General features: G+C 42.0%; 1 protein-coding gene and 1 non-coding gene across 2 annotated transcripts in view; one reads left to right on the top strand and one right to left on the bottom strand.

Moving 5' to 3' along the window:
* Nucleotides 1–12,540, top strand: part of PTPRG (protein tyrosine phosphatase receptor type G) — a 654,052-nt gene that overhangs the window by 155,483 nt on the left and 486,029 nt on the right. Inside the window, 1 exon segment of the mRNA XM_032458153.1 lies at nt 4,681–4,785. Coding sequence (XP_032314044.1) covers nt 4,681–4,785 — 105 coding nt within the window.
* LOC116657364 lies at nt 7,298–7,427 on the bottom strand. The gene has a single exon (XR_004312483.1). It is a non-coding gene; the product is annotated as a small nucleolar RNA SNORA11 (small nucleolar RNA).

Genomic DNA, 12,540 nt, shown 5'->3' with positions numbered 1-12,540 from the left:
GTCATCTTCACTGAGTAGTCTATATGTTACAAAAGAAATCTGGAGACGGGGTGATCAAGTCCTTTGGCACCCAGTTCATTTCTGAGTTTGCTCTCTAAAGAATTGCTTATTAGATACTCTAGCTAGTTCCTTCCAGCTTCATGTTTTAGATGCTTGCTGTTTCCGATAGGTGAGCAGTGATTAAAAAGCGAGACAGTAGGAGAGAAGTTAGTGTTTTTGCTTATGGCTCAGAAGAGCACACACCAACACACACACAAAGGGCTATGTGTACTCTTTATCCCCCAACACAGGCACCATCAGCCTTTCTCCTGTTCCTGTATTTATTCACTCACTCACTCACTCATTACCGAACACATACTGTATGCCAGGCTCTGTGGTGGGAGGTAGGCTGACAGCCCCTCATCCCAGGGAGCTCAGAGCCCTTCTGAGACCATGCAGCGTGCCCTTCAGATGCAGATTTTCCTGCCCATTCTTACCTTGCTGGATACATCCCACATGGTTCTTCAGTACTTTGGAGAGAGTGCTGATGACAGGGCTAACCCACCTTCTCTGGAGCGACCCCACCCCCTCTGCGACTTCCAGTCTGTATGCAGCTCAGCCACACCTCTCACTTTGTCCTCGGTGAACCCCCGTTAGACAGGCAGGTCCCCTGCTTAGCACAGGTGCCTTCCACCACGGTGGGATGTACATGGATGGCTGGGAAAACATCTGCACTTCCAGGTTTGGATTCTGTTACTTTGCAGTGTCAGGGGAGGACCTTCTGACATGCACCTTCCTTGTTCTCGGACTGGATGTATCCTCTGTAGACTTGCTTTTTCACTTAAGAGTTGACTGGGCTTGCAGAACTGGCAGGTGTAGGACCGTAAAACCTATAGTCATATCTAGTCCAGTTAACCGCTATGGGGATTTATAGGGTCTATTTCTATGTACTTGGAGGTTTTCCCACTTACCTGATGAAGCTCTGGATCCTGTAGCTTTGCATTCCCGGCAGGATGGGTAATGCAGCCACTGAACATCGCTGCTGGTGGGCTTTGCCATCCTTTGTCACACCCTGATATCCTCAAGTTTCTGGGAAAGGAAAGGCATCTCATTTTCAGGAAAAAAAAGAGACTGGTGTTAGAGACTGTGATTCTTGTGTGATCTTTTGTAAAGGGCATAACCTCATTCTTTCTTTACTTTTATACCTGGTTCGTTCATTTGTGAGTTTTCTGGCTGGAACTCTGGTTCAGTTCAGATTTGTTTGTCTGAATGCTCAGGTTGACACCACCCTGGTGGGATTCCTGCAGCTGGCTCCTCATTTCTGCCTGGTCAGCTCTTCACTAGTGTTAAGACTTAGCCTGTCAAGTTACAGGCTGTGAGGGTAAGAGCTGACAATTGTCACACACAGCTGAACAGAACCTCAGGTCTCACTCGGCAGGGAAGTTTGTGGCTCTTATCTCTGGCTGCAAAACAGAATCACCTGGAGAACTTTTTGAAAAATAGTCCTGATCTCTTGGACCAACTTCAGAGCAATTACATCGGAATCTCTGGAGGTAGGGTCCAGGGCATAGGATTTTTGTTGGTTTTTGTTTTTTGTTTGTTTTGTTTTTTAAAACAAAAGCAACCAGGATGGCTGACCTCTAGTCTAACAATGGCCTTTTATGCACGGAGAAATTGATGACACAGTTTTGCAGTGACTCGATTGAAGGTCACCAAGGTCACGTTAAGGTCACCAAAGTCACGCTGTAGCCATTGTGCGATCTTTGCGTACAAGAGATAGCACAGTGAGCTTTGGGAGGTAGTTGGTTCATGTAAACATAAAGCCTCCCAGAGGGGTGATTTCAAGTTGGTTTGCCCTGGGCTGCAATTTTGTCAACAGAATTGATCCATAGATTTTGCTTTCTCTGGCTTGGTTCCATTTTTGAGCTCCTCTGCTGATCCCCTGCTTGACCTCAACCACCCCCTTGAGGCTTCCAGCTTGTGTCACGACACTTTCAGCAAGAGAGAAGAATGTCTCTGATGGACCGGTGTCCCCTTTCCTAAACATACATATCACTGGGGCTAAATGGACCAACCTCGTAGGGTTGTTATATGGGTAACACAGGTTACTATGAGCAGAGCATGTTGTTCAGCCCTGAGCATACAGCGCTCTTTAAATGCTTGGTAACATAGTGGAAATTCGTTGCGGTTTTGGTAATCATCATACCCAACTCCACCTGCTAGGTTACAACTCACGGATTGGACAACCACATCCTGTTGTCCGCATCCTTGCCAGCTCCAAGGGGTAGGCTTTGTTTAGCTTACGCCAGAGGATGACTGTAAACCATGCCCCTGGCCCAAGGGTATGTTTAGGAACGGGGCTGCTATTTTATTCATTGTCTTGATACAAAGAGGAAGCACTATTTGGGAATACTTAACTTAGAGTGAACTAGCTCTAAGAAGCATAATAAACAGGCACATAAAATGGTTCCTGTATGCATAGAAAACAAATAAGCTGAACAGTTAGGAATCTTTTTCATGTTTCAGTTTTCTGTGCTTCTTAGAGCTAGTTTATTCTAAATAATTATTCCCCTATAGTTCTTCCTCTCTGTATCAAGATAATGAGTAAAACAAAAAATGTCTTGACCATAGGAGTTATGTGTGTGGCCTTCGTTAGGGTATGTAGTTGAATCTCAGTTTCCTGGTCTGTAAAATGGAGCCAAAAATACCAACCTCATAGAATCATAATGAAGATAACACAAGTTACTAAGAACAGACAGGGGAGCTGACCAGTTTTTTACTTAATGTGCTTCAGTGGAGGGAAAAAATAGATTAGGAGACTGGTAGATGGGAAATTTTATTTTTGATCCCAGAAGCTTAGAATGGTCAACTTCCTGAGACTCTGAATGGCTCATCTGCAGAAGTATAGGATGGACTGGAGCATAGGTACTTGAACCTTCATCATACTTTAAAAATGGGTAGTAACTTAGGTTTTGACTTTGTCATTCAGGACCAAAGAGCGGACATAAACAACACCAGGTTTACTTTGTTAACATGAGATTGGATTTTACAAGATTCTGATTTCCCTATGAAGGGCTCATCTCTGTGGAACAGCTTTTGTTCAAGAATTATTTCTTTTAAAGGCAGTCTTTGCAATGGACGGTGCAAGCATAAAGTGCTTTACATATTTCCTCGTTTTTCTTCATGACTGTCACATTGTCAACAAAGCTAATGCCATCATGGTGAGATTATTATTATTACAACTTGGACTAATTTGGAAAAGAGACTGTGTGTTGTGATTTCCTGGTGCCATCCTCGTCTTAAACTGGATGTACAGTTCCTCTAACCATTTTCCTTGCTTTTCAAAAGCACACTTGATTTTGTTTGGGTGCATTTAAATATTAACATAGACAGCTGGGATGTATTGTTTGAAGTGTAGTTCCAATTCATTTTGGATTCTGGACACCTGCAAGACTTACACATCAGTGCATTCAGGTGTGGGTTCGCCATAAAAGAAATTTGCACCCATGAAGTGGCTGGGAGGGCAGGGCTTTGAACACTATAGCAGACAGATGGAAGCTCTCCATAATGGGGTAGAAGATTGGATTCACTTTAAGTATTCAAAACAAACAAAAAAAAAAGACAATCATTAAGCAGTATTTCTTTACCGAGCATTTCTGACCTTGGAGGGTTTCAAGTTTCACATCTTCAGAGACAACAGGTCTGCTTGGAGTCTATAAAGTATGTGGAGGACTGGTACTCACCACGGGGTGTCTCCCAGGCCTCAGACTGCTTTTTGGATGGCAGAGACCCGAGCTTGATGCAGGCTTATGTTTGGTTCCCTAATCGGCTGCCTACTTAGCTGTGTGACCTGGGACCACTTACTTAGTGTCTCTGAGCCTTTATTCCTCCATCTGTAAGATATGGAATAACCCCTGCAAGCGCCCAAGTTCTGGCCGATTCACTCGGGATTTGGGCCGACTGAAGGACACTGGCGGAGTGTAGGATCTCTGACATGCCTTTAATGCAGACAGGAGTACGCAGCTGCAGAAAGTCCTGGCCGCCTTACATAAACAAAGCCGGCATCTAGCAATCCACGACCTACGGGGTAACCTCTGCGCTTGCGCAGCGCAGGTCCTCAGTATATACCAGCACATGGGTACTGCGCATGCGGGAAAATATAGCTGAGTCACTCGGCACCGGATATCCGGCAAGGGAGCCTGGGTAACTCCAGTTTCCCTACACCGCTTGTTGGGGGAAGGTCGGGTAAGGCTGGGGAGCCTTTGCATCTAGGATTTAGGCTTATACATGTAGTTGGAACCAAAACCGCAAGTTCCAGGCCGATTAGTTGTATGACCTTGGGCAAGTTAAAATTACTCTAAGCTTCAGTGTGTTAAAGAAGAGGCCCATTATTGGGATGTTAAATCTGCTGCCTGGCGGTGGTTTGCAGATTCTACAAGGTAACGTATGTAACGTGTTTAGTGCACCTTAGGTTCATGGCACAGAGAAGAGGCTCATTGTAAGCTATTATTAATAGTAATAATACTGGTGGTAATTTGTCTAGTTTTTCCTGTAGTTGTTTTTCGGTAAAGCCGGTAAGTTCTATCCAGTTATCCCCGAGATGTGTGCTTCTAGGAGATCCCCTAGCTGCGTGCATTTGACACCTTTCCTGGGTCAGGCGGGTGGTGATCTTGACTCACGGCAGCTCTCCCTGTTTTCCAGCGTTGACAGAAGGCTACGTTGGGGCCCCGCACGACAACAGACAGGGCAGCTCCGCGCAGATCCGCAGGCGCAAGGCCTCCGGCGACCCGTACTGGGCCTACTCGGGTAAGTTGGCTTGTTCTGACCAGAGTCACACAGGTCAGTTAACAGCCCATTAAATGCACTTGAAAGCACGGTTTTTAATCACTTTCACGCCTGATTTCTGTTTGTTAAAACCTTTTGTAGTTCACTAAAAGTTGGAATATTCTAGCTTGTTTTTCCTCAAGGTTGTGAATACCTTAATTTCTCCCTCCCACCTGTTTTTTTCCATCCTGCTCCCCTCCTCAATTTGCATTTATTTCTGAACTTTGCTTGTTAATGAGTTATTGTACCAGACTTGTAATTTTCCGAGAGATGCGGCTTTTTCTTTGCTTTTCCCAGCGGCTGTGATTTTAGAGAGTGGAAAATACACGCCTAGTCTTGGGTTGCTAAATGTCTGCTAAATATTACAAAGCACGACATATCAAAACGACCGATTGTGCTTGAATTTCAGGAATGCAACTTTATTTTCCAATCGCGTCTTGTTAAGTATATTTCAGCCCGCTACCGTATTTCTGTAGTTTCATTTATTTTTATTTTCACTTTTAGCCTTTGAGCCAGTGAAGAAAAGAGAACGTTGTTACAAACTATGTTGAATGTTACATTGGAAATACTTTTCTTTACATTTTAAGGGGCCAAAAAAAAAAAAAAAAAAGCCTACAAGAATACGTAGAACTCTCTGGATTGTGTTTCTGACAACTACCCAAAATAAAATAGGTGGATTGTTATTTCTAAAAGACAGTTTGGTGCTGAACAATATATGGAAAATGTATTGGAGCTAATTAAGAAGGAATGCTTGAAGAAGATAGACCACTTTGCAAATCACTCTAGCACTGAATAATTCAAATTTTTGTATGAAAGTACTTGGAGGCATGGAGTATTCATCCTAATAACAAATCTGTGTTTTATGCATTGTTGTTGCCTACAGAACTGAAAGGTATTCTTTTCATAATGATACTCTAGTTTTAAACGCTGAATTTCCACCTGTGAATCCTATTAAATTTTTGTCAGTGTAAAATGTATAGGCCTGATCTTTAATTACACCTTATCTATTGGCTTTTTGCATCCTTTTGTCTATTGATAAATCTCCTGCCCCTGCTGGGAGAAGAGCCTATCTGTTTTGTTTTGCAAGGAACAGATAGTGATTCTGAAGTCTTCCATCACATCCTGTTTGCTGTGATTAGAATTATCTAATTAGAGTCTTTTTTGTCACCATTTCTGATAAATGAAGGAAATTGGGAAATGAAGGCTGAAATTACGCATATATATAGCTCCTTGCCAAGAAACCCAGCGAAAATTTATTACTTTGTACTCTGTGGCTCTGATATCAGTTAGGAAGAGGCATAAAGTGGCCTGCTGTTTACAGTTCATCAAGGTAAAATAATAACGCTGCTGGGAAATTGGAAATTATATCCCATCAGCATCTCCAGTTGCAAATGGCAGTGAAGGAATGAAGGGCCTAAAACTTTCCCCATTCCTGAGGTAAGAATGGGCACGATTGGTGCAATCTTTGCGGTGGAGGAGGTGTTCACATCCTTAAATCTGGTGGACTTAATGAGTTTGCATTTCGTATTTCTGGAATGCATTGTGTCTGCATTTGGGAACTGCTTCTATTGGTGGGAGGGCTAATAATTCAGCTTCAGGGGGTTAGTGTGCTTTTATGTAAAGATCCCTGTTGTAAATATCTTAGGCCTTGCAGAGCATAGGGTCTCTTGCAGCTAGCTACTCCACCCTGCTGTTGTCTTGCAAAAGCAGGTGCAGATAGATGGACAACGTGGATGTGTTCTGATAAAAATGTATTTATGAACAAAGAAATTTGAACTTACAATTTTTGTGCTAGGAATATTTTATATATATATATATATATTGAGGTTAATTTTTGCTTTTATTTGCCAATGTAGCTTAACTGTAGTGGATTGCAAACTTTTTTGACCTATAACATGTTTTACACCACAATCCAGCACACACACACACACACACACACACACACACACACACACACAATAATAAGTATATAACTGAAACCAAAGTTTTGCCAAAAACATCTGAGTTTTCTTGTTTTTAAGACTTTTGGTTTTTTGGCAGTTTTAGATTTACAACAAAATTGACGGGAAGGTACAGAAACTTCCCATATACTCTGTCTCCACACATATGCATAGTCATTATTTTTATATTTCAGAGTGGTACTTTTTTATTTTTAACTAAGGATGAACGTACTTTGACACATCATAATCACCAAAGCCCACAGTTCACCTTAGTTTGGACAAAAATACAATGACAAAGATATCCATTATTAAAATGTCATATAAAGTATTTTTACTGCTCTAAAAAACTTTTGTCCTCCAGAATGGCATATGGAATCTCTTTTTTCCCTTGAAAAGAGGTTCAAAGCCTTCATGTCTATAAGACCACTCATGGCCCACCCACGCCTGGACTGGGAAGGCTTGCAAATCCCCCCACTAAACACTGTGGCTTTCTTCCAGTATTGAGCCATGTCCCACTGGTCCTGCTCAGCAGCTGGGTGGAGGTACAGGGGGACATGTGTAGGGTATGTGTTGATAGGAAGGCCCCAACTTTTGTGCCCCTTGTCACAGTGAACCCAGATTCCTCTTGGGTGTGTTATGGACAGAGGAGCCATTTCTTTAGGCCCCCTGCTCTGAGCACACCCCATATATTTCTTTTTGAATAGGCAGCCAATTGGATCTACAGGTTATAGTTTGTTAATCCCTGTTTTAGTTGATTTTTTTCTAGAATCGGGGCAGGACTGAAGAATCCCCCAGAATATACACACACATACACATATATAGGCAAGTTTGGAATAACCAGTGAAGTCATTTGCTAGGCATAATGGAGAAAATAAAAGTAAAAAGAGAAGAATGATAGAGGTATCAGTTGATGGGTTATAGTCCCCATGCTTTAAACATCTTGAAAATTTCATGGTATCAGTGGTGAAGTGGTGGAGTACTGGTTCTCATGTCAAGAAGACTTGGGGTCTATCAGAGATACTTCTTGGCAAATAGACAAGAGAGGGCAGGAAGAGATAAGAGTTACCTGTTACTTTTGGTACTTGAGACCATGGCCTTAAAACCACAGTAAACTAGACATCAGACTATAAGCTACAGTATGTATCTCCATGAGGGAATGTTTCTTCAAAAGTGGGATTGCTAAAAGAAAGGCTTGTTGTTTGTAGAGGGAAATGGTTTTACACTTAGCAAAAAAGAAGCCGGCCACTTCTAATGGCCCAGATTTTAATCTCATGCCTCTAATGCACAAATCTGTTTTAGTTCCTCCTAAAATAATGGCCTTGATGCTTTGGGGGTGAGCATTGTATATGAGAGTCTGAATTTCAGTTATGTAGGTAGACTGGTTCAAATCTAAGTTTTATCTCTTAATACATCTATGGTGTTAAGAGAGCATTTAACTGCTTGGAGCCTTAGTCTCCCCATCTTTAAAGGAATAATTACTATCACTTTCCTCTTGGAGCTGTTAATGGGAATGACATGAGATGATGTGTGTGGAAAATTTAACAAATCTCTAGCATTAAGTACCTAATATTACTTCCTGCCTATTTTGACTCTTATTACTACTTTTGGTACTATTGATACCGTTCTTACTGGAGTTTCTCAGTGGGTGGCTCTTACTGACAGTGGGTGATCACTAGGTAATACTGAGAGCTAAGCTAGCTACGTTCTCTGAGCCTTAATGCCTAAGAATTGCCCATTCGGGATTTGGGATTAGGGTTAAGCAAACTATCCTTACGTTCAGGGCTTGGCAAGCTGCACACCACACCACCTGTTTTTGTGAATGAAGTTGTGTTGGAAGACAACCACATCCATTCCTTTGGCCGTTGTTGATGGCTGCTTTTGTGTTACAACTGCAGAGTTGAGTAGTTGCCACATAGACCTGTGACCAAAAAGCCTAGAATATTATTATTTGGCCCTTTACAGAAAAGTTTGCCACCTCTTGTTCACACTGATACAACTTGAGTTTTTGAGCAGATACTAGCCTGACTCATAAACAAAGCTGTTCAGAGATTTGGAACATCTCTTTCTCTCTCTCTCTGGTCTTGCATTTCCCTTGGGCTGAAATGTCCCCGGCAAGTGTTCTAGGTCACATTCATAGTGATTCTGGTGGTCCTCCTTTTGCAGAGCACTTGGGAGGAACAAAGACCAGGGAGTGAGGTGCTTTAGCAGACGGCTCCTGGGGAGGAGCGAGTGTCGGCGGTCCTGGGGCCCCCCTGGCTCTGGTGCCCTGCTCATTAGGTTGCCTTCGTGTACACGGTGGGGTTCGGTGAATGATGCTGAACTGGTTACTCTGGTGGCATCCCACCCAGTCACTTGAGGAGAGTTGCATAAGTGAGCTGTGGAGAGCATGTTTCAAGGATATTGTCATGATAGCATTTCAGTAACGTTTCCGTAACTTTTCACTTTAGAACTCGCCACGTTATTTCAATTTCACTAAATCACCTTGGAGTGCTTACATCCTAATTTCATACTTGAAATGCTAAAAAACTTTACTTCTGTAGGCTGATCAAACTATGCCATTGTGACCATACCTACAGCTTTAGCCTAGAGGAGCCCGGAGACAGGTGTTTTGGTCCCATTGTGCTCATGTGACTATAGGTTCTCTCTCTGGTTCTTAGTTTTTTTCTACTCTAGAAAGAAGTTGTAAAATCTGAGGTAAGCATGAAAATATCATGCATAAAATATACGGAGTGGGATATAAATGTAAAATATTATTTATTAACTTAATAATAGCAGTGTAATATCAAGATTACTTTACATCTTTGGACTTATTTTCCTTATTCCAAGAAAGGGGAAAAAGAGGGAAAGACCTCTTGATGTATTTTATGTAGAATTACACTGAACAAAAATAAAAGCTAGAGTTTAAATACGAATATCATTGGAAATAATAAAGCACTTTCTTTTCTGTCAGTTTTCTTAACTGTGATACAGATAGTTTTCTGTGTTACTTGAGGTGATGACAGCTCACGAATTTTGGAGTTCGCCCAGAACTTCTGTAATTATTACACAGAAAGTAACACATGCTAGGTAGGTCATCGTTGCCGGAAAGGGAAATGAGAGATGAATTTGGAGCAAGTTCAAGTGGAAATCTGAGGCATTTTTATAGAGCTCTCTGTTTTCTCTCCTCCCCGTCAAAGACTTGGAAAAAAACAGGTGGTGGTTTCTCCTCCCACCTCTTTTTAACTTACCCTATTTGGTTTTCTGCATTTTTAATAACCTCTATTTCATGTTCCTTTTGTGTAGAAAGATTCTGTGAATCAGTATAAGGGGGACATTTCACATTGTTAGATGAATCCCAAATTGAGACATGCAGCAACCAGAATTCCTTGCAAGAAGTGTCTGGTGTTGCGCACTGGGTGAAGGTCAACCAGGATTATTCTGAGAGGCATTCCTTCTGTGGCCAGGAACTGGTGGGAGGAGATATCCAAGGTTGTTTCTCATTGTCCTGGGGTTTGATGACTTGCTCAGCTGTAAAATGGAGGTAAAAGGACATACTTTGCAGGATGGCTTTGAGGATTGGTGGTGATGTATGTAGTCACCTGGGATGGCTCTTAATTATATGCCACTGCACTACAGTATTTTTATGAGCATCTTGCTTTATAACACGTATGTATGTGTGTATGTGTAGCTATGTGTCTCATTTGCCCAGCTAAATGTAGAGTTTTTGAGAACAAGGATTATAGCTTATAATTCCTTGTTTTTCCTGCTGTGTGCCAGAGTATCTCATTTTGTAGATGTTTGGTACATATTTTTCAAGTGGATGAATGGATGGATGGATAAATGAGTTCATGCCAGTCTGTGCTAGGGAACTCACTGAGGGGATCCTGCCATGAAATCCAGATAAATTAGTGGGTGATTTACAAAAGGTTTCACTGTTGGATCCTTTTAAGTAACGAGCTCCCCTGGTGAACTTAAGATATAATTAAATTCCTAAAATAATTTTTCCATGCCTATTTTTTAATAGTGTCTGTACAGGGTAAAGCAAAATATACATGCCACCTGAAATCTGCTTTTGTCATTAGAAGAATAGAAGCCACTGAAGAACCTCAAAGTTTAATGCTAGTATTGTCATGTTATTTGCCCCTCTCTTAATGCCGCCCACGAAGTCTCCTAAGGGAATCGTTTCCCCAGAGACATCCCCTTTGCAACAGAGACCTTCTGATCAGAGGGAATTGGGGAGGAGTCAGCCTGGAGATTCATTCTCCCAAGTCCCAGCTCAAAGGTATCTCTACCTTGACGCTTAGCCTGATCTCACTCTCTCTCAACTCATCAGTCTCCCCGTTATTTTTCACAATTAATTTCTATCTTCTGTACAATTCCCTGTTCACCTACTTACAGCTTTTAAGTAGAAGTTATTTGTTTATTCTTTTGATACACTTACTAGTTGCTTACTGTATGCCATTCAGTAAGTGTGTTGTGCTATCATGGGAGGGGCCAGAGAAACTCCTCAGAATTGCTGCTGCCAGATCGCAGCCATTAAAGACGGGCAGGTGTTTGCCAGGACGTGCAGAACCTGGAGGCGTGAAATGATCCGGCTGTGATTAGGGAGCCGGGAGTAGCTCAGTCTGTCTGGAGCATGTGGTGGAGTGGAGCAAGTTAAGGGAATACTGCAGGGTATTGGGGATGGACCCTGAAGGGTCTTAACGGAATTTTGCTGGTGACCTAGAACGTCTTCCTGAGGGTGAGAGAGAGTCACTGAAGAGTTGTGTCCGAGTTAGACCACTGGTTGTACCGGTAGGGATCAGTCACCGGCAGGAGAGGGCAGGATGAGAAACTCTGAGAAGCTACAGGGTTGTATCATCAGGGATTTGAGAGAGAGAGAGAGAGAGAGAGAGAGAGAGAGAGAGAGAGAGAGAGAGAGAGAGAGCTAGAGAAGGAAAGAGCCCATGGGAATTCATTACCATTAGTATGGGGAAGAGAAAGCAAAATGAATTGTCTGGGATGATCCCCAGGATGATTGAAGCTGGCGTTGCATTTAATTTAAAATGAGTAAATGAGGAACTGTGGGTTGGTTCTAAAGATAAAAAAAATTGCACTTGAACCTGTTAAGACATGGTGTGCTGTTTTGTCCATATTCTCAAGTCCTTTAGGCGTTATGCTCCTTGAGCAGAACCTTTGTGTGTAATTAATCTTTGTATCTTCCTGTTCTTACCTAAATGTTTTGGAGTAGGAGGGCTTTCAAGGTAGGGAATACATTGTGGGACAAGCTCTTTTTTCCTATAGGTGCTCTTTTTTTTCTTTTACACTTGGTCTGTGATTACAAGGATAGATCAGGTGACAAAAAACACATATGGTCACACGCTGATTAGGACTCCATGTATAAAAGAGAAAAATGTGGTGCCATATGTTAAAGGTACCCTGAACAATTTTCAGTGCAAAATTTGGCTTTTTTTCTCCTCTGCTGTTTGAGAGAAATTTATTCTAGCATCTTAGAGATGTGTTCTTTATCTTTTTACCTTTGTTCTAATTCTTGCTACTCGAGTTCTCAAGTTCCTTAGCATCCTCTCCCTGGAGATGGTTTCGCAGGTGTTTGTAAAGCTAATGGATGCGGTTGTATGTTGTAAGAGGACATCAATACCTTCCTCAGGGTCCTTGTGACCCTTGGAAAAAGTGTATTAGGAAGATGAAATATTGTTCACTGCTGGGTTGGTATCAAGTGCTGTATATCAAGGGCTAACAATTTAAATTGTTGCTGTGATGGGACATTTAAAACGTGGGGAAATCAAAGGCTGAGAGTCTGGGTTTTAAATTGGCTCTG

Source organism: Camelus ferus, chromosome 17 (genome assembly GCF_009834535.1).
Source record: "Camelus ferus isolate YT-003-E chromosome 17, BCGSAC_Cfer_1.0, whole genome shotgun sequence".
Classification (NCBI taxonomy): domain Eukaryota; kingdom Metazoa; phylum Chordata; class Mammalia; order Artiodactyla; family Camelidae; genus Camelus; species Camelus ferus.
The sequence above is the reverse complement of the archived record's forward strand: the minus strand, read 5'-3'. Positions and strand labels throughout refer to the sequence as shown.